This window comes from Stegodyphus dumicola, chromosome 1 (genome assembly GCF_044657685.1).
Source record: "Stegodyphus dumicola isolate Sdum_Otavi_A_Nest chromosome 1, ASM4465768v1".
NCBI classification, from domain to species: domain Eukaryota; kingdom Metazoa; phylum Arthropoda; class Arachnida; order Araneae; family Eresidae; genus Stegodyphus; species Stegodyphus dumicola.
Window position 1 is genome coordinate 6,217,723 of NC_140768.1, and position 27,520 is coordinate 6,245,242.

The following is a 27,520-nucleotide window of genomic DNA, read 5'->3' on the forward strand; positions in this document are numbered from 1 at the left end:
ATGTTTTTGTTTTAGAAATAATGTTCTTTGTAATTCCAAGTATCATTTTAGTAATCGTTGTTGTAACAAATGATTTTATGGTACGTTTCCATAAATACCATTTATACGCTGCCTAAATTAGATAAATTGCTTCTTTTTCATTTTAATTGTCTATCATTAGTTTATTTATAGAATACCTAGTTATTTCATTTCAGATAAATTGTTTATTTTACACTTTAACTGTCTCTCATTAGTTAATTTATAGAATACCTAGTTATTTCATATAGAATAACTAGTTAAAGTGCCAAATTATTAATATATTACACATTTTAACGGACACGATCAGTTATTTCATGGAATAACTAGGTATTCTATGAAATAACTGCATTATATACTTTAACGGTAACATATACACTGATTTTATCCTTCCCGCGAAAAAGTACGGATCAACGTCAATTTGATATTTCTCTGACAGAATTCTTGTGAAGACGTTGAAATAAAGAGAAAAATGCCTTCCGACCCCTCGAAATCGAGTTTTCCTTATCTGTTAATAACACTGTTATCTGTTCTTGTATGTAAGCATTGACACAAAACATTTATAAGTGTATCGGCGTAGTTTTATTACTTTATTGAAACTAGCTACTTACACAGCCAACTACCTAAAATAATCTAAAATAATAAATAATAAGCAAAATATCACTGACACATCGCGAGATTTCCGAAGCTATACACTCGATTGACTTGAAATTTTGCGTAGTTACTGATTCCACGATGTAGACGCGCACTAAGAACGGATTTTACTTGAACCCTGTCCAAAATGGATTTTTGTTGTGCAACAGACGTTTCTCATGCATTTGGTTTTCAAATCCAAGTTCAGAATTTTCTTTTATTGTTGCCAAAACTAGATATGAAATACAATGTTGCCAATGAATGCATTTTCCTTTAAAATTATTAAACTGGTAAATAACTTGCATCTATCCAATGAATGCAAACAACCTTTAAATGATAAGGTGTAAAATTCATCTTTTCCTTCTATTTATGTTACAAAGCCTGGCGAATTATTCTAAAAAAATCGCAGTTTTTCTCAAAATCAAGAAAGGAGCTTAAAGCGATATCTTAAGATATAGAACAGATTGAAAAGGCTAAACGTAATGAACCCCTGCTAATAATTCATAAGAATTTCTGTACGAATTATTAGCGCGACTCCAGCGAGACAAGACAATTGCATCTTAGGCTTCAAATTACAACAAAACCCCTCGAAGAAGGGTTTGATTTTGAAACAAATGTAAAAAGCTATAAAGATAAGACATATACACCTATTAAAAAAAAAAAAAAAAAAAAAAAAAGAAATCATCATCAGTTTGTGTGCAAAAAATATTTCATAATTTTTTTTAAAACGGTCTCAAGCATATTGACCGGTAGTTGGATTATTCTTTCGGAATCTGATAAAAAAATTAGATTTCATATTAACTATGCCTTTAACGGTAAGTGTGCTGTATGCATATTTACACTAAATATTTTTCTAATACTTAAAATACTATTTTCTTATTATTTAAATTTTCCAATTTCTTCAATGCTAAATAAATAGTTGATATTCAGAATCAAGGTCAAAATATGTTGTATTCATTGAGCTTCATGAAGAAACAAAAAAAAAAAAAAAAAAAAAAAAAAAAAAAAAAAAAAACTGAGAATATTCCTTTTCAAGTACCGTAAAAACATACACTCTTAGGTGTAAATAAGAGTTGGCTCAGAAGATGGCGCTGATTCCAGATCTCGTCTATCTGACGTCTCATCTCTCGTCGATGCTAATTGGTTGCTATCGGAGTAGCGGAATATTTTCTTCCAGCCTTGGTCGCAAGTTTCCTTTCTACTTTTAACAGCGATGAGTGTTACGGTGAACAATTATTTAACATCGGTAACTCTTTGATGATCCGATAATTTTTGCGGCTGAAATGTTAGTTGACGGCGATATGAAAAATCCAGTTTCTTTAATATCTATAAATAAGTACTGTAGTGATGTAGCTACAGAAAATAGGGAGCAACGAGAATATGTCAACAGAGGTTTTGAAAATACAGAGCAAGAGGAGATATCAGATTCAGGGTGAGTTATTTTTATCCCTTCGAATCCTTTTTTCATCATGAGTACATAGACAGTAGAACTCCATGTATCTGAGTTATGACCATAAAATATGAATTTATAGTAATATAAATGATGGAATTAATTTTAGGCTTATCGTATTTTATTTCAGCAAATATTACACAATTAAGAAACATTCTTATTTCCGTAAAACAAAAAGAAAATACCATTTCATAAAACTTTTTTTTTTTTTTTTTTTTACTACATAAAACGGAAGAGAAAAAATCCTTTCCTTTACGAATTAAAAAATGAAATTTTTAACGAAGACTTTTTTTTTTCATTATACAGATTTCGTGTGCAGGAAAAATATAAACTTTGCCTCTTCACATACTAGAAATATTTGTTGCAAAGTTTCTGCGGAAGCATTCCAGTGAAAGAATGCAGATTGTGCGTCATCAAAAATTAAGTCCTTTATTTACTAAACAAGTGCAAAAATTTTCACTTAGTCTTAATTTAGGTTGGAATAATACGATGTCCACTGCATGGCACTGCAATTTTCAACGGCTCCTGTTCTGTATTTTAAATTTCTGAAGATTAGTTTTAAACCAAGCGATAATCGTAACTATTTTGCTTAGAATCGTTTCAGTTATTCAAATGGAATCTGATTACGAAGATGAAATCGAATTTTAAAAATTAAAGCAAAATTTTTAGATTGAAAAACTTTTTTTCGCACAACTGAATTTTCGACAAAATTCTAACACTCAAGCTGAAGTATTCGTATTAATACGCAACCCACTTCTGTTTAAACTGGTAAAGCACTGAAATTAAGATTAATTTTTATTGACGCGAAATATTAAAATTAACAACATTATAAACATTACTAAATGTTTTTGCATTTTTAGTTTGTAATAAATGTATGATATTAATAAAAAAAGTGCCATTTAAATCAAATAAAATATTTAAAACAGAAAAACACCATTTAGGCTAATCTTTGGAATATGGTAAGAGGTATATGGTATAAAAAAATGAGAGATCATGAGACATGCCATGTGACATTTTCGGGAAAATTCCGATCGTGATTTTTAGCTATAAGCACTTATATACTTTTAGCTATAAGCACTTATATACTTTTAGCTATAAGCAGAAACGATTTCGCTGCTAAAGTGCAGAATCGCCCACTTATTTGTTTGGCGCTTTTTACAAGATTAAGAAGTGGATTTTTGTCAGTTTTTTTTTTTTTTTTTTGACTTTTTAAGTGAAAATAGATCGATGTATACATGGATCAGGAGTGTGCGCAATGCCATTTTTGTGAGATTCTGGGATGTTTTTTTAAGTGAAAATAGGTCGACGTGTACATGGATACCGCGTATGTGCAATTCTTAAAAACGCGCGAAGCAGTGGGCTATTCTGCCCTTTCTCCCAATTTCGCACCTAATCTTCGTCATTATTAAGCACTTTTTGTTCCATAAAAGTTCTAGGGTCCACCAGCGGCTGAGCGGTAAAGACGCTGAACACTGGTAGTTCGTTCCGAGGTTCGAGTCCCGCGAACGGGCTGGCTGCATGGGCGTTTTCGTGGCTTTCGCCATGTGTAACGCGTATACGAGACACTTTCCCTTAGAAAGTCCTCCACGAAGGCACCCTCTCTTCAGGCAGATAGCCCTCGTGTACTTTGCCATAATTGAATAATCCAATCCAATCTATCCATAAAAGTTCTAATCCAATCCAATCTATCCATACGCGTAATTCGGCTAGCAGATTGTTGGAAAAAAATTTTGAGTTAAAAAAAAAAAAAAAAAAAAAAAAAAAAAAAAACTAGCAGGTTGCTGGTAGCAGGGTTGGTCGCCAAAAAATGGCCAAGTTACCATAATCCGAAGATTCACCCAGATTTAATTTTAATCGGTGCAGAGAAAAGGAAAAAGGGCCCAAGTAATTGGACCTCTGCTTCGCTTTAATTATTATGTAATGGCATGCGAAATTAGTTTCATTATACGATGGTTATAAATTTAGCGGAATAAAATGCATTGAAAACTTAGTAGTTTATTAATGAAAATACAGTTAATATCTTGAATAAGTTAGTATGCGTAAATGCATTTAACCCTGTTCTACGATAGATTTCTGATTGTAAAATAATTTACAATGAAAAATTTTAAAAAATTTAAATCTCTATTATTTAATAATTAAAATTCTGTGTTCGTTTAAGTCTTCTCGTTCGCTTGTTAAATAATTGAGAAGAATGCGAGTTGCTTATTGAGTATAAATTTATCTTATAAATATGTATTGCTTTAATTGCGATAATTTACTAGATTCGTTTCAGTCCAAAGGACGTTAGCCATGAAGAGCTATTAATTTCGTTTTGGCATTTGGCGTTGAAAACTTTCAATGTCGTTTCACTTTTCAAACTTTGTTATCACTTTAACTTAACTTTTGTTATCAAACTAGATATAGATCTTCACCTTATCGGCTAAACTTTGGGATATAGTAACAGGTAGTTTGGCGATATTATGGTAAGGTGATAAAGGTTACTAGCTAGGACTTTAGCAATAATCTGAGAAGTACACAGTTCCAGTCACAGATTATTTTGTGGCGACTTTTATAATGGATAATTTAGAGGGTTTCATATATAAATTTGCCTTGTAAAAACAAATTTCTGTGCGCGTTTGTTCCACTACTTTCCGGAAACTTCCGATCGTGATTTTAGCTAAATAAGCACTTAGAAACAATTTCGCACCTAATCTTCGTCATGATTAAGCACTTTTGTTCCATAAAAGTTCTAGCATAAGCATAATTCGTCTAGCAGATTATTGGAAAAAATGTTGAGTAAAAACAAAAACACGTCATTCAAAATTGGATGGCTCTAGATACCGTTGTTTTATCACAATGTGAGAAACATGCATACATTTATGCAGATTCTTCATTATTTAACTTCTTCAAATATAATACAGGGCGAGACTATTTGGTGGAAACGATTTGAAAAGTGATACAGCGTTTTAAAGTTTTCAACGTAAAATCGTAAAACGAAAACAATAGTTCTTCATGGACAAAGCCCTTTAGACGAAAAAGTGCATATAATAATACTATGTGGGTGACAAGAAATGTACACTCTTTTGCAAAAAAATCGATGCACCATGAAGAAAGTGGTTGCTTTTGATGAAATCGAATATGTGTATGGCTCATACACAGATAATAAAATGATTAAAAAATCAAGGTCATAGTTCCTGTTCATGGCTCACAATCATTCATTAAGTGTTTAAATTAGTAGTTGATCGAACCATCCCTGGCGGCAATGCATGCTTGAATTCGTCGAGGCAAGGAGTGGTAGAGGTTCCTAATGTTATCCGCGGTACATTCTGCAAGGCATTCATCAGTTGTCGCTCCAGATCTGCGATATTTTGTGATGCCCGAATCTGGCGGTCTACCATATCCCAGACATGCTCGATTGGTGAAAGGTCTGGTGACCTTGCTGGCCAAGGAAGAGTATCAACCGCACGGAGACAGTCCAGAGATATGCGAGCGGTATGTGGCCTGGCATTATCTTGTTGGAAAATGGCCCCAGGATGACGTGCCATGAAGGGTAATGCAACCGGCCGCAGGATGGTATCAACATATCGTTAATAAAGATGTACGGAGGATAACTAAAGATGACTTGCTGTCATAAGAAATATTGCCCCTCACCATCACATCAGGGGTTATGGCTGTATGCCTTTGTAAAACAAAGCCTGAGTGGGACTGCTTGCACCGTCCTCTCCAGACACGAATACGGGGTCATCTGCATCAAGAGTGAAGCGGGATTCACCGCTGAACACTATACGATGCCAGTCTGATGGCAGCCATGATCGGCTGCGACACCACGCCAGACGACTTCGCCGATGTTGTGGGGTCAAAGACAAACGTCTTAAACGCCTCTGTGAGCGTAACCCCGCCTCAGACAAGCGCCGTGAGACGGTGGACGTTACCACGGGAGATATAGACGTGGGTGTAGTGCGTTAAATAGTCGACAATGATACCGTTGGGGCGGTTCGGGCCTGGCGAACAGTCGTCCTATCTTGCCTCGCATTTGTGCTCTTTGGCCTTTCAGAGGCTTAATTTCGTCGGCAGTTTCCTTGTAGCATCCATTAATATATTTTTTTCCAGTTAATCCTGCGTTAGCGGCGTGGACTTTAGTATCTGATAAAACCATTAAAAAAAAGAGAGGTATAGACGTGGCTGTAGTACGTTGAATAGTCGACAATGATACCGTTGGGGCGGTTCGGGCCTGGCGAACAGTCGTCCTATCTTGCCTCGCATTTGTGCTCTTTGGCCTTTCAGAGGCTTAATTTCGTCGGCAGTTTCCTTGTAGCATCCATTAATATATTTTTTTCCAGTTAATCCTGCGTTAGCGGCGTGGACTTTAGTATCTGATAAAACCATTAAAAAAAAGAGAGGTATAGACGTGGCTGTAGTACGTTGAATAGTCGACAATGATACCGTTGGGGCGGTTCGGGCCTGGCGAACAGTCGTCCTATCTTGCCTCGCATTTGTGATCTTTGGCCTTTCAGAGGCTTAATTTCGTCGGCAGTTTCCTTGTAGCATCCACTAATATATTTTTTTTCAGTTAATCCTGCGTTAGCGGGATGGACTTTAGTATCTGATAAAACCATTAAAAAAAGGAGAGGTATAGACGTGGCTGTAGTACGTTGAATAGTCGACAATGATACCGTTGGGGCGGTTCGGGCCTGGCGAACAGTCGTCCTATCTTGCCTCGCATTTGTGATCTTTGGCCTTTCAGAGGCTTAATTTCGTCGGCAGTTTCCTTGTAGCATCCACTAATATATTTTTTTCAGTTAATCCTGCGTTAGCGGCATGGACTTTAGTATCTGATAAAACCATTAAAAAAAAGAGAGGTATAGACGTGGCTGTAGTACGTTGAATAGTCGACAATGATACCGTTGGGGCGGTTCGGGCCTGGCGAACAGTCGTCCTATCTTGCCTCGCATTTGTGCTCTTTGGCCTTCATTTCAGAGGCTTCATTTCGTCGGCAGTTTCCTTGTAACAACCATTAATATATTTTTTTCCAGTTAATCCTGCGTTAGCGGCATAGACTTTAGTATCTAATAAAAACCATTCAAAGAAAAAAAAAAAAAAAGAAAAAAAAAAAAAAAAAAACAGTAATCCATCATTACAAAGAAATAGTCGACGCTTAAGAACGTGAAGTCTTGAGCATAACAGCGAAATTCATTGGTCTCAGATTCCTACAGTTTTTCGATTAAATTTAAAGGTAGCGAATTTTTATTCTTTCTTATAATTATATTCCTTTCAATATTTATGGTTATGATTATCATAATCATATTTCATAATAAAACTCCAAAATTATCCGCACCATTTCTCGACGAAATTTTTTGTTTTTGTAGAAAAAAAAAAAAAAAAAAAAAAAAAAAAGAAGCGTACTTTGTATTCGGTTTTAAGAAAATGAAAATATTTTAATTTTCATTTTAACCCTATGATTTCCGCCGGAAAAAAAATTCAGGAGTAAACCATTCCTTCATTTGTAGTTCAGTAAATACTTACAGAAAAAGTTTACAGAAAAAAGATTACAAACTCTTCGGAGTTTTTGATTCTAGTTCACTTTAGTCCTAATATTTGGTGTTGCAATGTATTTGGAGTATCCAAAGTATTTGGATCATAGAAGTTAAAAAAGAAATACGCAGTAAGAGTTCTATTTCATACATAATGAGCGAATAAATATTAAGCTATAAAGTTAAGTTCGAAACATAACTTTATAGCACATTAATTTTCCTAATTTGAGATTACCTTTATTTTAAGTATATGAATTTAGTAATGAAAATTTTAAATAACTGCCACATGAATTGCATGTTTACAAAACAAGACAAAGAGCTTTCTGGCAAATGGTCGGATAGAAGGTTTTTCTCCGAGTCAATTAACTAATATAACTCCGAGTGTTTTACAGTCAGATTTATATATTAAAGCACTGAATTTCCATTACATAATCGTTCGTATGGAATTTATTAAAATTTACAGTAAAGTTTTCTGAGAATACTTATCTAAAATATTTACGTAAAACAATGCAAAATATAGAAAACTTACAAAACAATTTAAGGGGACTCACACAGCTTAAAAACCATAAGATGTTCGAATATGTGACTGTTGCAAGAATTGGGATAACTTATTTTAAAAGTAATTACTTCCAACTTTTTACTGCTGAGTACATAATATAGCTGCTTTCTGAAATAGTCATCAGAAAGTTTGCGTTGCCACAAATATTTTTATAATTTAATCCGCTTTGTGACAACATTTTTCGTCATGTTTCCAGCTTGCGCGCACAGTTTAAAATATTTTTTTTGCATACTTTAATTCCATATTTAATATACAGCTTTTATAACATTTGGAAAGTACTGTGAACCAAAAATTCTAATAATTTCATGTTAAATTTTTATTTTATTTGGAGTTGAGTTTATAAAATGCATTTTATTAAAAATATCTGTAATGTTTTCGTGCATAAAATTTTTTGATATTAAAATATTCAACAGAGTTTTGGTTCAGCTAGAAAATAGTGCCCATATAAAAAATTCCATCCAGTTTCAAAGAGCGTACCATTAGCCATCTTTAAAATATCATGAGCGCAAGGTGGAAACATTTTTTTTGGTACTTTTCCGTTTCACCGGTGCAAATCTCGCCAAGAAGACTTTGTTGGCGAGAGCATACAGTATACACATAAAAAATGTTAATAAATGTTAGTTCTAAGAACTTTTTATTTTGAAGGCATAAACATTTTAATATGGTTTAAAAATTTTGTAAAAAAAGGCCAGTAAATAAAGACAATAAATTTGTAAAAAGACATTAATTTAAAATTTACCATGCTTTCTTGGTTCAACATCCTAAGTCGCCGGTTCGTATCACGTGGCCCCAAGTGATCTCATCTCACATAAACTACGCTACAAAAAACTAATTCCATCAGTAATTATCTACATTAATTTCAAGTTAAATCTTATTTTGGAATACAAGTTTAAATGCAAGAATTATTTCAATTTGTACGAATAGCTTACTCAGAAATTATATGTAAAACCGCATTGCTTTACATCGCTAGTGCATTCTCATTAGAATGGATGAATTTAATATTGATTTTGCCTTTTGTATATTTTCGGGTGAGCGGTTTCATTGCATCCTAACTGACTTAATTACCGCGAGTGGTCTTAGAGCATAAAATTTAACTATCTAGGTAAAAATTCTATGTAATTGTATGCCAGTATTGAAAGAAACAATCAGTCTGATAAGAAACAGCTGCGACTTGTTTTGAAAGTAAAGCGTAAAAGGTTACCAGGGAAGATATTCCGTTTGGCATCAGTTGTACCATTATTGGCGACTTCATCGTTTGCGCCGGCAAAACGGAAAAGTACCCAAATAGCTTACTCAGAAATTACGTAAGACCGCAGTGGTTTATTTCGCTAGTGCATTCTTAATGGAATTGATGAATTTAACTCTGCCTTTTCTATATTTCCGCTTTGGGGTGAGCAGTGTGATTGCATCCTAATTAAGTTAATTACCACGAATGGCCTTAGGGCATAAAATTGAACTCTCTGGGTTAAAATTCTATGCAATTGTATGCTAGTATTGAAAGAAACAATCAATCTGATAAGAAATTGCTGCGATTTGTTTTGAAAATGAGGTGTAAAAGATTACCAGCGAGGATATTCCGTTTGGGATCAGTTACACCATTATTGGCGACTTTATCGCCTGCGCCGGCAAAACGGAAAAGTACCATTTATGTGCCTTCCTTTTACAATAAAAGTTGTAGAGACATTAGGTACTTTTTGAAAGCAAGAGACATGAAAAATGAGCAACTCCCTCGCCGGAACTCTAACCACGGACCTCTCGAATACGCGCCGAGTGTGCTGACCCCTACACCACGAAGGCATGCTAAGAAAGTGGGAGAAATATCTTATAAAATTATGAATTTATTCTAACAGTTGTATAATCTGATCCTGCAATTTAACATTTAATATGGGTTTAAAATAAAGGCACTCTTTCCTTTAAAAGCTACATACTTTTTAATAACATTTTATAAACAGAAACAATTATTTACGCACATACAGGGTGGTCATAAAAACTGGTTGCTACTTGGTTGCTATTGTGATCGAAAAGAATCGTGTTTCTGCATTTAGAGGTGGTCATTCGTACTTGTTATGTCTCCGTATTATTAAAAAAATTATATACCATATATAAAATCGAATGCATATAAAAAAAAGTTTAAGTTACTAAAATACTGTTTCGAGTAAAAGAATTGTTAAACATTAGTGTACACATTGCTGCGTGCCTACGGGTTCGTAATAGACTGAATGCACAAGAGATGCACTAAACTTTGACGGCCTTTTATAATTTTCAACCTGTCGCGAGAAATTTCTAGTATTTTCTACTTTTCGAAATTTCTTTAAAGCAATAAGAGGATAGTATTACGATTACAGCTAACATAGTGGTACATTACAGCTAACATAACATTTATTCAATTTCAGTACGAATTGCCGAGACAGCCATTTTCTCAATGTTAAATGCACGTACTCCTGGCGCCCACCAGCGGCCGAGCGGTAAAATCGCTGAACACTGGTAGTTCGGTCCGAGGTTCGAATCCCGCGAACGGGCTGGCTGCATGGGCGTTTTCGTGGTTTTCCCCATGTGTAACGTGTATACGAGCCAGTTTCCCTTAGAAAGTCCTCCACGAAAGGCATCCCTCTCCTTAGGCAGATAGCCCTAGTGTGCTTTGCCATAATTAAATACTCCACTCCACTCCACGTACTCCTGTATTCTTAATTTCCCGGCGTAGCTTTCTCTTAAAATTTGTCTCGCGCTATCTTGCACGGGGAAATGCAACAACGTTAATAATAATTCTACTAAAATTACCTATCTAAATATAAAATTCTTAACAATATAGTACTTGAACACAGTACTGTGATTCTTCAAACAATCGGAATAAAACATGTTATGTTTTCTCTAATCTACAAAGATGACCTGATTTTCAGTTCTATTTACCGTTAATTCTCGGGGGGGGGGAAGAGATGTTTATTTTTTTTTACGTAAGAATTGTTTTTCCTTGCGGAGTGGCATTCAATAATTCTTCGGTCTATATAGGAGACATTCATGTATCACATCTTTCGTTAAATTCCTTAAAATAATCTCCACTAAAGAGGGATTCCTTGAAATTTTTCTGACTTCACAAAATAAAAAAAAATCTGTGTACATCACATGAGTTCCTTGTACGGAATATTAAATTATACGAATTTTTTCTTGCATTTCATTTAAACTTATTGGATTGAATTAAATCTACTTCGCCGACAGCGCATAAACCACATTAGAATAAATGCATTCTTTAAAATTCACTCTATTTGTTTACCATATCGACACTCTGGCGCTAAGTTCATTTAACAGTATTATATTTCGTTCATATTATAACTCAGAACACACCAAATTTATATCATTTAAAAAATTATCTAACCGTTGCCACATGTTCTATTCAAATACCATAATAAAGCTAGAACGATTTATAAAATAAGAACGAAACAAAAAAGGAACAGTTTTTCACAGACGATTGAGTATTTCTCATTCAATTAATTCAGTTCTCACTTCGCGACGAGGCAAAAATACATAAAAACTCAAAATATCTGTATTAAAAATTACGAAGTAAATCTTCAACACTTATTTCTTCGAAAACATTCTAGAAAGGATTAAGCAGGATTTAATTCGCAATAATAAATGAAGGCGTTATCTTTGTTGTTGCGAAGCTAAGTTTCTGTAGATTGGCAACAAATCCACTATCCTGCTGTTTCAAATGTAAACAAGCAATGGCCGCCATCAAAAAAAGTTATTAGGCTTAGCGGCACTTAAACAACTTTAAAATTGTTGATAATTCTAAAAATATTGGATACAGATTTACTAAAGGCATAAAAACCTTAATCGGAAGATAAGAAAAACATAATTCAACCATTTTTAAAGCAAAAAATGTACAATTTAGAAACACATAAGAGTAAAGAAACTGAGAACACTGAGCCGGGTAACAGAGTGGATGTATATATAAATATATATATATACGTTTGGTGCGGCCGATTGCAACCAAAAGACGAGGTGCACATCTACTTGTTATAGCAGTTCTATATGCAAAATTTCAAAGTTCTGAGCCTACTCGTTTTTGAATTATGCGAGATACGTACGTACATATGTTCGTACAGACGCCACGAAAATTTCTCTTCAGAATTAATTTTAAAGCAGATTTTTGGAGGAAACGAGTCTTTTATTCTGTCCTTACGTACAGATATCACGCAAAAACATCATTAATTGCATTCGATAGCGGTCAAAATGGATATTTTCGTTGAAATATGCTGCCTGGAACTTTTCGCGATTACAATACTTCCTTTTTACTTCGTACAAGGAAACAAGGAAATAATAAATAGTTTAAATAGTATGCACAAAATAAATTAGCCTTTTTTTTTCTTTCTTGCGCGCAGACATGTGTGTGTATTCAAGGCAAACAGTTCGCGGCAGAGGTGAAATGATAGCAATCCATTAAAAGTAGAGCCCACCAGCGGCCGAGCGGTAAAATCGCTGGACACTGGTAGTTCGGTCCGAGGTTCGAATCCCGCGAACGGGCTGGCTGCATGGGCGTTTTCGTGGTTTTCCCCATGTGTAACGTGTATACGAGCCAGTTTCCCTTAGAAAGTCCTCCACGAAAGGCATCCCTCCGCTTAGGCAGATAGCCCTAGTGTGCTTTGCCGTATTCTCAATACACCAACACCATTAAAAGTAGATTGTCAACATTTATTTTTAACAATGAGTGATAAGATGACTTTGAACATTGAATTCGTCGGAAGATTATTTAATAACTATACAACTAAACCGCACTTAAAAAAAAAAATTCGCGTGGTCTATAATGATGTCAAAAATTACTAGAAAGATTACTAGAGAACTGTGGAATATATTGAATGAATTTATTTTGGTTGCTATATGGCATCACAACACATTAGTGACATATATAAATACAAACTGAAAATCAGCCATGAATGAATATGGTACAAAATTATATTATGAAACAAATCAAATTTAAAAAACACGTGGTAACAAAATTGAATGCCTCGGCCATAAATGCAGGTTTTGACATTGGTGAGAATTTTGACTCCTAAAATCCTTCTTAATCTTCCTAAACTCATAAACACACATTAAAACATTTAACTCATGAACACACATTAAAACATTTAACTCATAAACACTCATTCAAACATGATTTAAAACTCTGAATAAAGTTTGGAAAAATTCATTTTCTCCACCAATTTGTTATTCCCAAGGGTGTCGTCTCACATGTAGTCAACTTTCCCTCGCTCAAGAGGTATCCGCCTTCAACGTCGTGTAAATAAGTTACTTCGGGGAACGATCAAACATCTATTAATTTCTGCTTCAGTTTTTGAAATCGCAACTACTTCCCCTACTTAATTTTGTAATGCCATACAAATACTTAATTTATTATTCGGGACTTATGAACAAACAGACACATACACAGATACACACACGACACACAGATAAATATATATATATATATATATATATGTACAATAAAAAATAAAAATACGTATAAAATTCATCTCGTATTCAATTCGAAATAGGCCCACCAGCGGCCGAGCGGTAAAGTCGCTGAACACTGGTAATTCGGTCCGAGGTTCGAATCCCGCGAACGGGCTGGCTGCATGGGCGTTTTCGTGGTTTTCTCCATGTGTAACGTGTATATGAGTCAGTTTCCCTTAGAAAGACCTCCACGAAGCCATCCCTTCCCTTAGGCAGATAGCCCGAGTGCGCTTTGCCATAATCAAATAAACCAAACCAAACCAAACCAATTCGGAATAAACCTTATGGAAATACCAAAAAACATGGTGGCAAATTACAAGAAATGGGGGGGGGGGAGAGCAAAACATGCCCCAAACAAAAATGAAACTGAAATTAAAGATGTAAATTTCAGTTTCCTTTCTGGTTTTGGCATGTCTTACTCCCTTGTTTCTTGCCGTTTGCAATTGGGCTCGTGTGTGGTTCTATTTTGAAACGAGTATGGGATGAATTACAAGCGTACTTCATATTTCATTTTATTTTTGTTTATTACCACCACTTGTTCCTGTCTTCATGAAGTAGTGCTGTATGCCAGACATTTTTTTCCTCCAGATAAAGAATTTGCCAAACTACAGATAAAGAGTTAGCCCTGTTTTATTAAACAGTAGAAATTACATAAAGAGATCTATTCATTAGCTGAAAGATTCAAATAAAGTTTGCTATTCCGAGTTCTTTTACTTTTTGTTTCATGCTGAATTTCTCGAAATGATTGGTGAGAGTTCTGCTTCTCAATGACCCTTTTGCTTCCAACCAAAATATGGCCTTCAGATAAAAACTTCATTGATTGGATTTGACCTCTAGATATTTCCGTCACAACTTCCAAAAGGGAGTTTATTTTCTTTTTATGTGTTATTTACGAAGGAATCGTCAGTGATATAACAGATTAATTCGTTGTACACTAAGCATTAACTGTCCTTCATCTGTACAACTAAAAAATAAGAACTTGCCTTTCTCAAGGACTCTTGAGTTTCTTTTGAGGATTTTGGGGCAATAAAACAAACATTGAAGGGAGATAACATCATATAAATATAAGTTTTTTTTCCCTTTTCACGTTAGAAATGTCCTTAAAAATTTACCACATCTTTTAGATCATTACGTTACTCTAACATGCATCCTTGACATGCGCTGAACATTGCGCATTTAATTCGCTCTACGCACAGTCTCCCGCCTGTCCTGTTTTCACAGTACTGGCTTTCGGGGACGTATAAGATCTTTAATGTATCGGAACGTTTAAACAATCTGAAATTGTTTAGTTGAGAGATTTAAAAACAACGAACTTAACATAACTCTTTATTTTTTTGGTAATCTGTCTGATAAAATTTTGAAAACATGTTTAACGCGCAGTACATTCACTGGTAACTTTTAGAACCATTTCAGCCTTATTTGAATTAATAAAAGATACTTCTAACGCTTCTTTTTCTTCCTCTATATTTCATAGCTGGCACAAAATATATTGGTTCCTCCTTTTTTGAAAAAGTAAACCAGTTTTCATTGAAGTATGCCTAACCTTTTCTTTAAAATACAAACTATAATCATAAATTAAAAGAAATAATTTTTTCATTCACTACAATAAAAATTGCAGTTGTTTATAAAAGAGCTGTTCATACTATGTATTAAATGTACTTTCATTTCCATCTTTTAAATCTTTTGAAAAAGATCTGAAAATGATTAAGAATAGGATTAATTACTAATCGTTCAGTTTGAAAAGACATTTAATGATTTTATATTTTGTGGAATGGTTACCAGCAATAGCAAAGGCAACTGGTAAAGTCTTCTAGACAGGCATTCATGCGGAACCAGAGCGGCCGAGTGGTAAAGTCGCTGACCACTGGTAGTTCGGTCCGAGGTTCGAATCCCGCGAACGGGCTGGCTGTATGGGTGTTTTCGGGGTTTCCCCCCCATGTGTAACGTGTATACGAGATAGTTTTACTTAGAAAGTCCTCCACGAAGGAATCCCTCTCCTTAGGCAGATAGCCCTCGAGGCTTTGCCGCAATTAAATAACCTAACCATGCGGAACCAGCTCGAAGGGTTGATTCTTAGGCGCAACATTTTAATCGGGAATACAAAAAACTACTGAAATGATAATGCTCGTATAGCTCAGCGAATCAAATAGTTGAAATGAGTATGCCAAAGCACGCAAGGGATGTGCCTTAGGTCCTTAGGAGATATGTCTGCCTTAGATCTGTCTTAGTTACCTGTCTTAGAAGATATACTTGCCGGGAAAGGGAAACTGTCCGATATGGGTGAAATCGCGTAAACTCTACTGAGTTCTTCCGTTAGCTGGAAAACCACCCTGAAAAAAATCACTAGTAATAAGAATTCAGGGGGGGGGTTATAAAAAAACTTCTCGAATATCTCCGAACAGCCCTATCCTAGTGCCCTATCCTCCGAAACGGTCGAACTCAAGTTTCAGATATTGTTATTTGAGGGTATGCGCTCGAGATTATTTGAGGTTATTTAAGATTATTTGAGGGATTATTTGAAATTATTTGAGATTATTTACTAGAGATTATTTGAGATTATTTGAGGGTATGCGCTCGAGATTATCGCTCGAGTTATCCTATCCTAGCGCCCTATTCTCCGAAACAGTCGAAATCAAATTTCAGATATTGTTATTTGAGAGTATGCGCTCGAGATTATTTGAGATTATTTGCTCGAGATTATTTGAGGTTATTTGAGATTATTTGAGATTATTTGCTCGAGATTATTTGAGGTTATTTGAAGGATTATTTGAAATTATTTGAGATTATTTGCTCGAGATTATTTGAGGGTATGCGCTTGAGATTATTGCTCGAGTTATTTGAGGGTATACTTCGAAACAGCCCTATCCTAGCACCCTATCCTCCGAAACAGTCGATCCTCCGAAACAGTAAACCCTCAGATATTGTTATTTGAGGGTATGCGCTCGAGATTATTGCTCGAGTTATTTGAGGTTATGCTCCGAAACAGCCCTATTCTCCGAAACAGTCGAAATCAAATTTCAGATATTGTTATTTGAGGGTATGCGCTGGAGATAGTAATGATTTAAAACAATAGAGCTCTCACGGTTGCGGTTACAGTGGAAACATTTTAAAATTTCCGAATGGGAATTCACACTTTTTTTCTGCGTAAACTTATCAGCATATTGAAAATCCATTGGAACAATACATGTATGACGGGAATTGCCGGCGTAAAACGTAAAGAACCAATGAAAACACAAAGTGGGGAAAGAGAAGAGAATAAAAACATTTATTGGAATTATAAGTTTTCAAAGTGCCCACCTTCGCAGATGATGACGTATTTCATGCGGGAGATTGTTGACAACAATGACGAACCTAGTGCGCTTCGGCCGTAATTACGATTTAACTCAAACATTGAGAATTGCAATTTAAGCTCTGATTATGACATCATTTTTTTTTACGTACTTCGCAGTGTTTAAGAGTGTTGCCATTTGAAGAACTTCAAATTTGGGGATTAAAATTTTTGCAACTGAATTAACTCATAATTTCTTAAAAAACTGGGTGATTTAAAAAGACAGTAACACACTTTTTACTAGCTTAAATGTTCATTTTGCTTTTTAGCAACATTTTTTAGTTGATACAAATTAAGATACATTTCATTTATTTTATATCAAATTAATAATATTTAAAGCATTTTAGTTTTTTTGTTGATTGCTGTGTTTAACGCCACAAAGCATTAATTTATACTTTTCCGAAAAGTAGTAAAATCTTTGGCACTTACAATATTGCGCCATAACCATACTTCCATTTACCTCTAGTCTCTACATATAATAAAAGAAAGAGTCTGTGTGTCTTTCGTTCGTGCTGCGCTTAAGCCAATAGACCCAGGGCTACGAAATTTGGTAAATAGGTGCATCTGGACAAGAGGCCAGTGCACCTCGAAACGAGTTTTTCAAAATTCGAATCGGATTTTTTTAATTTTATCTAATCGATTTTATCGCATCATTTTGAATAGCTCCATTCTTTTAGAAAAGTGGTTTTGGCAACAGTTATTCATTCAATTGTATACTGGACTGCTGACTGTTGAAAATCAGCAGTGTTGCCACTTGGAAAAATGAGGGCGATCGTTCTGTGCAGTTTTTAAATTTAATGTTTCTCTTGGATACTGGACGTTTGTCGAGAGAAGGCAACGGGAAGTTGGTTAATTTACTTATTAGGATAATTAACATTTATATTAAGGGATATTGCTTATTTCATTGTACTTTTGTTATATGTAGCACTTTTTTTTAATTTATGGATTTTTTTTTTTTTTTTTTTTTTTGAAGTTCTGCAGAGTAGAATTCTGCGCAGTTTTTAAGTTTTAACGTTTGCTATTCCCTTCAGGTATTTTTCCGGTACATTTAAAAGCCAGGCGAAGGCTTTCCACGTAGCTGCTAGTGTTAGTTTTCTTTTGTAGTTAAATTAATGACTCATAAAACGATTGTAAAAGACAAACAAACATTTATTTAGAGATAAATCGTACTCGTTACTTGATAACTTACACGTAATGTATTCGTAAACGTACATAACATAGCAGACGTTCTTACTGCATCGTACCAATATACAGTTAGTCACAAAAGTCTGCGTACAGACTAAATTTTAAATTAAAATAAACACTTAAAGCATAGAAAAATGTATTTTAATCATTCATTTTTTTCCTTCTATTAGCTAAAACTGTAAGCTTAAATAAAAAGTAAATAATATAAGTGTAATACTTTTTACATTTTTTCAAAAATATATTTTGTCAAAAAAACTCAGAAATTCCCTCAATAATAATAAAAAGAAAAAATAAGTCTGCGTACGCTTTCCCCCCCCCCCAAAAAAAAAGGCAAAATATAAGTTTTTTACATTAAAAGTTATTTTTACATTAAAGTTAGTATTGAAGTAATGTAAAAGTTTTTTACATTACTTCAATACTTTGTAGGATAACCTTTATTCTTCAAAACAGCTTGCAGACGTTTGGGCATTGACTGAACTAGTTTTTCAGTGTCATCCGACGTAAATTTCGCCCATTCTTCCTGCAATTTACTAATTAGCTCATTACGTAATATTGTGTTTTCGAATTCGTTTCTTCAATTTTGCCCACAAATGTTCGATTGGACTGAGATCTAGTGACTGTGGAGGAGTACGCAACTGTCTTGGTGTGTGATAGAGGAGATATTCCTTCACAATTTTAGCTGTTTATTTCGGGTCGTTGTCTTGTTGGAAAATAAAGGTATTAGAAAGGTTTAAATTTCGGGCACTGTCTCGTAGATTTTTCTTCAGAATATCCGGATAAACATACTTATCCATGACTTTAACAATAATGGGAAAATTTCCAACTCCTTTCGACGACATACACCCTCATACCATCACACCGTCAGTTTCATGTTTGACAGTTGGATTTAAATTTCTCAGATTCAGTTCTGTTCCTGGTTTTCTCCATACAATAGGGTGGCCATTAACTTTAAATATTGTAAACTTACTTTCATCTGACCAAATTAGATTGTTCCAGAAGTCCTGCGAAGAGTTTAAATATGTTTTGGCAAAAGCAGTTCTTTTCTTTCTATTTGTCTCGGAAATGTATGGCTTAGACCTAGGTTTGCATCCATGATAATGGGCCTTTCGCAGCACTTTTCGTACAGTTTCAGGAGAAATTTCCTTGTTGCTAGTTAAAAAAAATGTCTTTTGCAATGCTTGCAGCAGGAAGTTTAGGATTTTTTTAATTCGGAAAAGAATTTTTCTTTCTTCTCTCTTCGTTAGCTTCTCGGTCTCTCAAATCTTGGTTTTACAGCAAGACTACCAGTGTCAAGATAGTTTTGAATAACTCTCTGCACACTAGAAAATGGTTTTGAAATGTTTTTACCAATATAGCGAAGAGTTTTACCTTCATCTCTCAATTTGATAATTAGTTGTCTCGTAACTAAAGGAATCTCTTTATTGGTTGTCATTTTCGTCAAAGAAAATAGAAATAACAACTTCTAATCAACGTAAAATTTGCTTCGGAAGTCAATGACCTTGAAAGTGTAACCACCTTTGCATTCTCAAGTTTGAAGTTTAAAAATTAGATAAGAAATCTCCCGCCTCCTTCGCGTTGTACGCAAACTTTATTGGCTTTCATTTCTGACCACTTATCTATTAGTGTGCATAAATTATTAGATATGAAAATATTACAGTTAAATAATTTCAAAGTCCCTTATTGAAACTAAATATTTAAAAAATAAAACTTTAAGAAACTACCCTTTTCGCACCTTAAAATTTGGATTTGATATTACTTTTCTTGATGAACGCAGACTTTATTGACTAACTGTACATTTCAAGCGCACACCATCTGAATATCTTTTAAAAATTATAAAATAGAAAGGCATCCAGAAATTAGCCGTTGACATTTCTCAACTGATATTTTGTGTAATGACAATAAATAATTTACAATCGTGTTTACATTCGACCATCCTGACTTTTCAATTGTCCTGAATTGAACCAAATCTTATCACACATTAAAACGACAAATAAATAGCAACAACAAATATAATAATAGGTAGGAAAAAAATAAAATTAAATATAATTAAAAAAAATTCTGTAAGTCCTACATAGTCCTGCTAGTATTTGATATTACCAACTTTGAATAAATTAGAAATTCGAGTAAATCTCGGGTTTGCTAAACGTTAAAGGATGTGTATGGTGTATGGTGTATTTAATTATGGCAAAGCACACGAGGGCTATGTGCCTAAGGGAAGGGATGCCTTCGTGGAGGACTTTCTAAGGGAAACTGGCTCGTATATACGTTACACATGGGGGAAAACCACGAAAACGCCCATGCAGCCAGCCCGTTCGCGGGATCCGAACCTCGAACCGAACTACCAGGGATGCATGTGAAAAAACAGCATAGAAGTTTTCAATACTGCCTTAAACAATATATATAATTATAGACTAGAAATCATTTGTTAGAAAATATGTAAATCTCTCCAGTTTTTCTATGTGTAAAGAACTGAATTTAAAATAACAGGAAAGAATTTTTTTTTTTTTCCTTAAACAACATATACATCCTTGAGCGTTTTAAAGCCAAGGACTGGAAATTCCTCTTTAATTTTATCGGAAGCATATCGGGATACAATTTCATTTAGAAAAATTTGAAATAATCCTCGTGAATACGACTTCATGATATAATGTTGAACATTACGAGATGAAAATTAACACCATGGTGATAACATTGATGGATCAAATTTTGCAAAACTGATTTTACGTTAAATTTAGAACTTAACTACGTTCATTTGTATCGAACTTAGATTTAGCTTCGGCCTTCTCCCAGAATTTGAGTATAATAGCAACTAATTTGTAATTTTTTAATATAGCATGTTGTGGCAAAAATGATTAAAATGCGGATAATTATTTTTAGGTCTGCAGGAATCAAAGAAAAGTCCAAACCAAATATACAGGCAATTGGATTTCTCAGTTTGGTAAGTTTTATTTTACTTCTTATTTTTAGTGCTGAGCATTATCAGTAAAAAGGCGTTTTATAATCGCATGTTAATTAAATTCAACATTATACGATTGGTACAACTTAATAAGATGCAGATAAAATATTACTATAAAATAAAAAGATTACCATATCAACACAAAATATAATTTTATTCACCAACTCAGTAGTCAAAAACTCATCTTCTATTTTTAAAAAGAAATTGCATTCTAAAGATAAAAACTGTTGCCAAAAACGATTATATAAAAATATGAAAAGTAAAAATTTATAATTATTAAAATATTATGAGAATTAAAATATTAAAATATTGTGAGTTATTTTCAAACTAATTATTTACATTTTATGCCATTACATACGTAATACAAAGATTTGGTTTGGTTTATGTGATTACGGCAAAACCTCGAGGACTATCTGCTTGAGGGAAGGGATGTCTTCGTAGAGGACTTTCAAAGGGAAACTGGCTCGTGTACACGTTACACATGGGAAAACCACGAAAACACCCATTCGCGGGATTCGAATTCATACCGAACTACCAGTATTCAGTGGCTTTATCGCTCGATCGATCGCTGATGCGCCCTTTGTACATAACAACTAAGCTTTTAAATAACTAGGTATTTTAATAAGAGATGATATAAATTCTTTATATCATCTCTTATTAAAATACTTTATATAAATACTTTATATAAATAATACTTTATATAAAATTATATGCTCAAAAGTGCCAAATCTAGCGAAAGCTTGGCTTTGGCTAATTTAATTACTGAAAAGCCTTCGAGGGCTATCTGAGTAAGGGGAGGAATACATTCGTGGGGGACTTTCTAAGAGAAACTGACTCGTATACATATTACACAATAGGAGAATCAAGTAAACGCCCATGCAGCAAGCCTGTTCACCCGGATTCGAACTCCGGACTGAATTACCGGTATTCAGCGGCCTTACCCCTCGGCCTTTGGCAATCGAGCAATGACGCCCATTTAATCACAAATTGCGCGTAAGTGTAGATTTTTCTAAATGCACACAAGTTTTGATTACACTCAAATTTAGCTAGTTCTAGATTTTTTTACGTCACTATTAAAATACTAGTTTAGTTTTCAAAATTTTTGATATCGCTGTGGATATAACAATTTGTTAATTGCCAAGGTCGAAAATGCTGCAGCAGAATTTCTTGAAAAGAAAAAAAAAAAAAAAAAAATCTAAGATGAACTTGTATTTTATCGATAATTCAGTAGCAAAATGGCTCTGCAGGAAAGAATCCTGTACTGAGAAGAAAGAATTAAGAGCACAAAATTGGCTCGAACGATTAAAAATTCCCGTGCTTACAGAAGTGAGGTTCATCTATTTGTGGTGTCAGGAGATGAAATGTATTGAATTTTGTGAACTCCGACTGAAGGCGAACCATGAAACAGTTGGAGACAAGAATGGTTAGGCGTATATGCCGCAGATTTAGTTCCTCGGTGTACGTTGAAAATCGGCGGATCTGACGAAATTATTCAAGTAGACTAGAGCCTTGATTAGAAAGTTGAACATATTCTTCGGTCACATTGGTTTTCCAGTGGATCGTGCAGAGAACGAAATGAATGTTTTTTGGGTCGCTGTTCCAAATCAATCGGCGAGAACTTTATTGAATGGGATTGTGGCGACATCATTTGCAATACTGAAACACCATCTGTGAAACTCTTCGAGTTGAGATTTTCGTTTTTAAAAAGTGGCAACAGTAAAAGAGTTCGGAAGGAAAAAAAACATTAGAATTTATTTTGAAAAATGAAACTAATTATCATTTTCTTTAGTCCTGTTCTGTCGTTGATAAATTTAATTAAATGAATTTGTTCTCTGCAGTAAATTTAGGTTAGTCAAATTTATTTCTCCTTAATCAATGAACCTATAAATTAGGGAGCGCGTTCAGGACTGATTGATTGCGTTTAAATGTCTACGAACGAGAACGCTGAAGCAGCATCGGACAGATCAACATTTGCCAGGGTAAATCTAAACGCTTTTCCTTTTTGGAAACCCGATCTGCAAAATATGATTTCTTCAGATCATAGCACAATTACGAAGTTACGGCTGATCAGACAAAATATCATATGTAGTCAGTTCAATCGAAGCAGGGACATTCACAAGTCGCTAGTATCCTCGTCAAACCCCTCAGACGACGGCAAATTTCCAACTATTAAGATGCCGGATTAAGATTAACCATTAAGATGCCAACCGCCGGATGAATTTTTAAAAACCTTGCGAATGCAGTGACTACAGCTTAATATGCAGAGCACTTTGTCAATAAGCAGCGATGATTTATCCAAACAAGATATGAGAATTTAATCCCAGTCTATGTCAGATATCTCGCGTTGTTTCTCCACCATCTGATAACAATATATCCCACGATTTGCAGAAATAGATATCAAACTTAGCATTGCTGATAGCAGAAATAAGTAGACGTAGAGATTCCAGTTAACGAAGACGAAGGTACAAATGGAATTCAAGAAATCGTTTCAGAAATAACAGTGACCCAAATAACTGTTACTTTCACCAACGCTTTGGCGAGAGAGCTTACAATTGCACAGAGTTCGAAGCAGAAAAACTGAATCATCGGCTTTCAGTGACGACCAAGTGTGAAGGATCGAGTTGAGTCGTCTATATATTCGTGACAATGCATTAGCAATTCACTTTTAATTAACACTGGAGCAGAAATATCGGTTATCCCACCATCGCCATTGAAAAAAAAGAAGTCTAAGTTAGACAGGGATAAATAGAAGGGCTAGGTCATTCCTTTGTTCGACTCCCTCGCCGACGCGAGCCTCATGGAGGGGGGGAACCAGAAGTAATCTGACGTGTCTCTGTTGCACCTGCTCTGATTTCGCGCCTTTAAAACTGTAGTTTCATTCATTTGCGAGACGTTTTTCTGGAGATCGCATATCCCAAATTAATGTTAATCATACATATTTGCTTTCTGATAATGCAAATGTTTAACATAATTTGTGTGTGTGTATATATATGTATAGTTTTAGTCAGTTTTCCTTTTAAATTCTATATGTAAAGTATCCTTTATGTAATATGGCTTCTTGTGCTGTAGCAACGTGCCGTAACACTTATAGAAATACGAAAGAAAGAGATATTGTATTTCATTCTTTCCCAAAGGATAATTTGCTTTTGACGAAAGAATGGATACATAAATGTCGAAGACAAGATTCTATTAATGTGAAAAACGCAAGAATTTGCAGCGAACATTTTCTGTGCAGTGATTATGAAGATGACATGAGAAATCGCTTGCTTGGATTGCCGCAAAAGAAACTGTTGAAATGCAATGCTGTGCCGAAAGTAAATTTATCGTGTGCAGTAAACGAAATAACACAAAGAAATCGGAGACATTTGAAAAGAAAACTAATGCAGAGTGGTTTTGAAAGACTACACGAATTAAGCCCAAAGAAAATTTATTTTGAGGCCGAGAACGAAATTGAAGCTGACAATAATAAATCAAATGTGAATGATTTTGAAATAAAACTCACAAGTGACAATGCCCTATGTGACAATATCCCTGAGTGCTCTAAGTGTAAAGATAAACAAGAATGTATTGATAATTTGAAGAACAAAATAATATCCTTAGAAAATTGTAATAAAATATTGAAAAATAGAGAAAAGAAAAATTTTAGAATGTTTGCTCAGCGACAAAGAAGGTGGACGACATCTAGAAAGAAATTTGTATCGGAAATTCAGAAATTAAAATCCCAAACAGCGAAATTTAGGAAAAAAAAACAGAACAGATCGGAGAATTTGGAAAAACGTCTAAAGCATATTTTTACAAAGACGCAGATTAACGCATTGCTAGAAAAGAAGGAAAAAATCAGGTGGACTAGTGAAGATATTTCACGTTGCATTGTCATAAATGCTCTGTCATCTAAAAGCTACGATTTTTGGAAAGAAAAAATGGGAATTCCTTTACTTAGCACTAGCACATTAAAGAGATGGTGCGCTAAATTTTCATGTAGTCCAGGAATTCAGAGTGATGTTCTTGCTGTAATGAAGGAAAATGCCAATATTTGAATTCTCTAGAAAAAATATGCGTTCTCAGTTTCGACGAAATGCACATAGATTCTAAACTCTGCTATGACTCTAAACTGGACGAAATTCTCGGTCCTTTTCAAAAAGTGCAGTTTGTTTTAATCAGAGGTCTCATTTCGCAGGGGAAACAACCAATATTTTTTTATTTTAACACTCCAATGAAGAAAGAACTTCTTTTTTCACTCATAAGACATATTCAATCATCTGGAGTAGAAGTGAAAGCAATAGTGTCTGATTTAGGAGCATCTACTATTTTGTGGAAAGAGTTACAGATTTCGATTAATAGTTCTCAGTTTCCAAATCCAGTATTCCAAACGAAAAAAATATGGGTTTTTGCAGATTTAGCGCACTGCCTCAAATTATTGAGAAACCACTTTTTAGATAAAGGATTTGTTTTAGAAGATGGAACTGTTTTAAATGTTGATATTATTAAAGAGGTTTTAAATAAAGATTCAGGAGAAATTAAATTGTGTCACAAACTAAAACCAAATTATTTAATGGTCAAGGGAAACGAGAGACAAAAAGTCGCTCCAGCTTTTATTGTATCCTCTGTTATTCTTGATTCGATTTTGTGTTAGCTTAGCATTCTAGATAAAATATATATATAAAGTATGATATTAAAGTAATTGGCATAAGAAGACCTGCCCCCTAACCCCCACTTTTGAAAAATTAAATAATTATTTTAGGTACTGTGAGTGAAGTTGTTTTGTCTAAATTAAGATAAGAATCTTACATGTATTTATTTAAATGAAATATTGATGTAAGCCTAAGTTACAAAATTATTTAAAAAAAAAATATATGTTATTATATTGAATCGGGATAAAAATATGCCAATGTAAAATTTACAATTAGGCTGAAACTCAAACTTAGATTAGCAGAAATTTTGCCATATATAACCATACATGTTTAAAACTATGCCAATTTAAGGTTGTTTTTTGATTAATTTTAAATAGCTGTTATTATAGTTATCTTAGAAGCAGTAGTACAGTTCTCTTAGTTAACATGCAGATAAAGAAATGATTAGAAACAAACAGGCATTTAAAGAAAAAAAAAATCCCTGCAAATAAAAACAGGAACTTTATGCTAAGAGTAGCGCACTTTATCTCTTATTTTAAAATTGAGTAAGTACTATTAAATTTTGTAATGTTCAGTGTAAAATGCATACTGCAGTAACATTGTCTCTTCCAAATTATAGCTATCTTTCACACACAGCTCATTTTAAACGCTGGTTCTTCAAATTTAAAACGCTAATTTCTATGTTGTCAATTGCATCTCCGCGCTCGGTGGCATCATTGCTACGTCATCACTCCTCACTGCATGTTTCAGGGGGAAACGCTCTCTTTAGTCCTGAAGTTAGAGCTGTTTGGAGCTAACTGTACAACAATCAACACGTATGTTGTCGCTTTACCATTCCAGAGAAAAGCTGCTAGAAAAAAAAAAAAAAAAAAAAAAAATGCTTCTAGTCTAAATCTCTACAATGAGAGTTATAAGCGGAACAAAATAAACATAAAATTTCAGAACCGTTTTCATCAGTCATTCTAAAAAACTACATAAAAGTAGTCCAAAGGACTTTCAAATCCTGTACTTCAATGCGTGATTTATGGAACACTAAATAGTTTCGGGACATAAAATGCATATTTGAATTCTTACGTTAACATATTTGAATTCTTACGCCATACTTTGAAGTTTTTTCAGCTGACTCTCATAAATGTTTAGAGAATACCGTCTCGACAAGTATGTAGACCTCTAGATCTTTAAGTATGACGGTAAAAAATACGAAAGGAAATCAAATATCTTTAAAAAAATAGGGAGAAATATTTGCGGAATCAAATCCGCACTTGATTCGTCACCACAAAGTACTTCGACTCATTAAAGAGAAAGAGGAGTGACTAATACAGTGAGAGCACACACTATTACTAAAGCAGCTGCTGCTGAAATGTGTTTTGAAAGCAGTAAAAACCCCTCACTAAGGTCTCATCTCTATTTGCTTAGAAATACTTCAGTGCTACGCTGGGAGATTTATTTTTATTAAACATTCTGAAAGGCCGCTTTTGTATGAAGTAGAACTTCTAGTTTTCTTTGAAAGAACTTTTTGTTTACCAAATTCGGTTTTCTTGTAAAAAATATTTTATCTTTATACGGTGTAAAACTTGAAACATCTTCGAAGAACGAAATCCCGCACACGCTGCTTAGATGTTTTCTAATGTTTCAGAACTAATATCGCAGCAATATTTAAGCATTCTACAGCTAAAACTTCTAACAAAGTTTCAGGAGTGTATAAGAGCACGAGGACAATCATTTCGAAGCTATTTTCTCGAAGTGGAAATATTGTTCAGAATCTGAAA

At 34.2% G+C, this 27,520-nt stretch overlaps 1 protein-coding gene across 3 annotated transcripts in view; it reads left to right on the forward strand.

Moving 5' to 3' along the window:
* Nucleotides 1–1,821: 1,821 nt before the first annotated feature.
* Nucleotides 1,822–27,520, forward strand: part of LOC118192340 (ATP-dependent translocase ABCB1-like) — a 209,882-nt gene continuing 184,183 nt past the window's right edge. Inside the window, exons 1-2 of one of the 3 annotated variants that reach the window (XM_085812456.1) lie at nt 1,822–2,080; nt 21,042–21,102. In XM_085812456.1, coding sequence (XP_085668582.1) covers nt 1,932–2,080; nt 21,042–21,102 — 210 coding nt within the window. In that variant the 5' untranslated portion in view covers nt 1,822–1,931. The remainder of the gene's footprint in view (nt 2,081–21,041; nt 21,103–27,520) is intronic. The other 2 variants (XM_085812455.1, XM_085812458.1) reach the window with 2 other exon arrangements.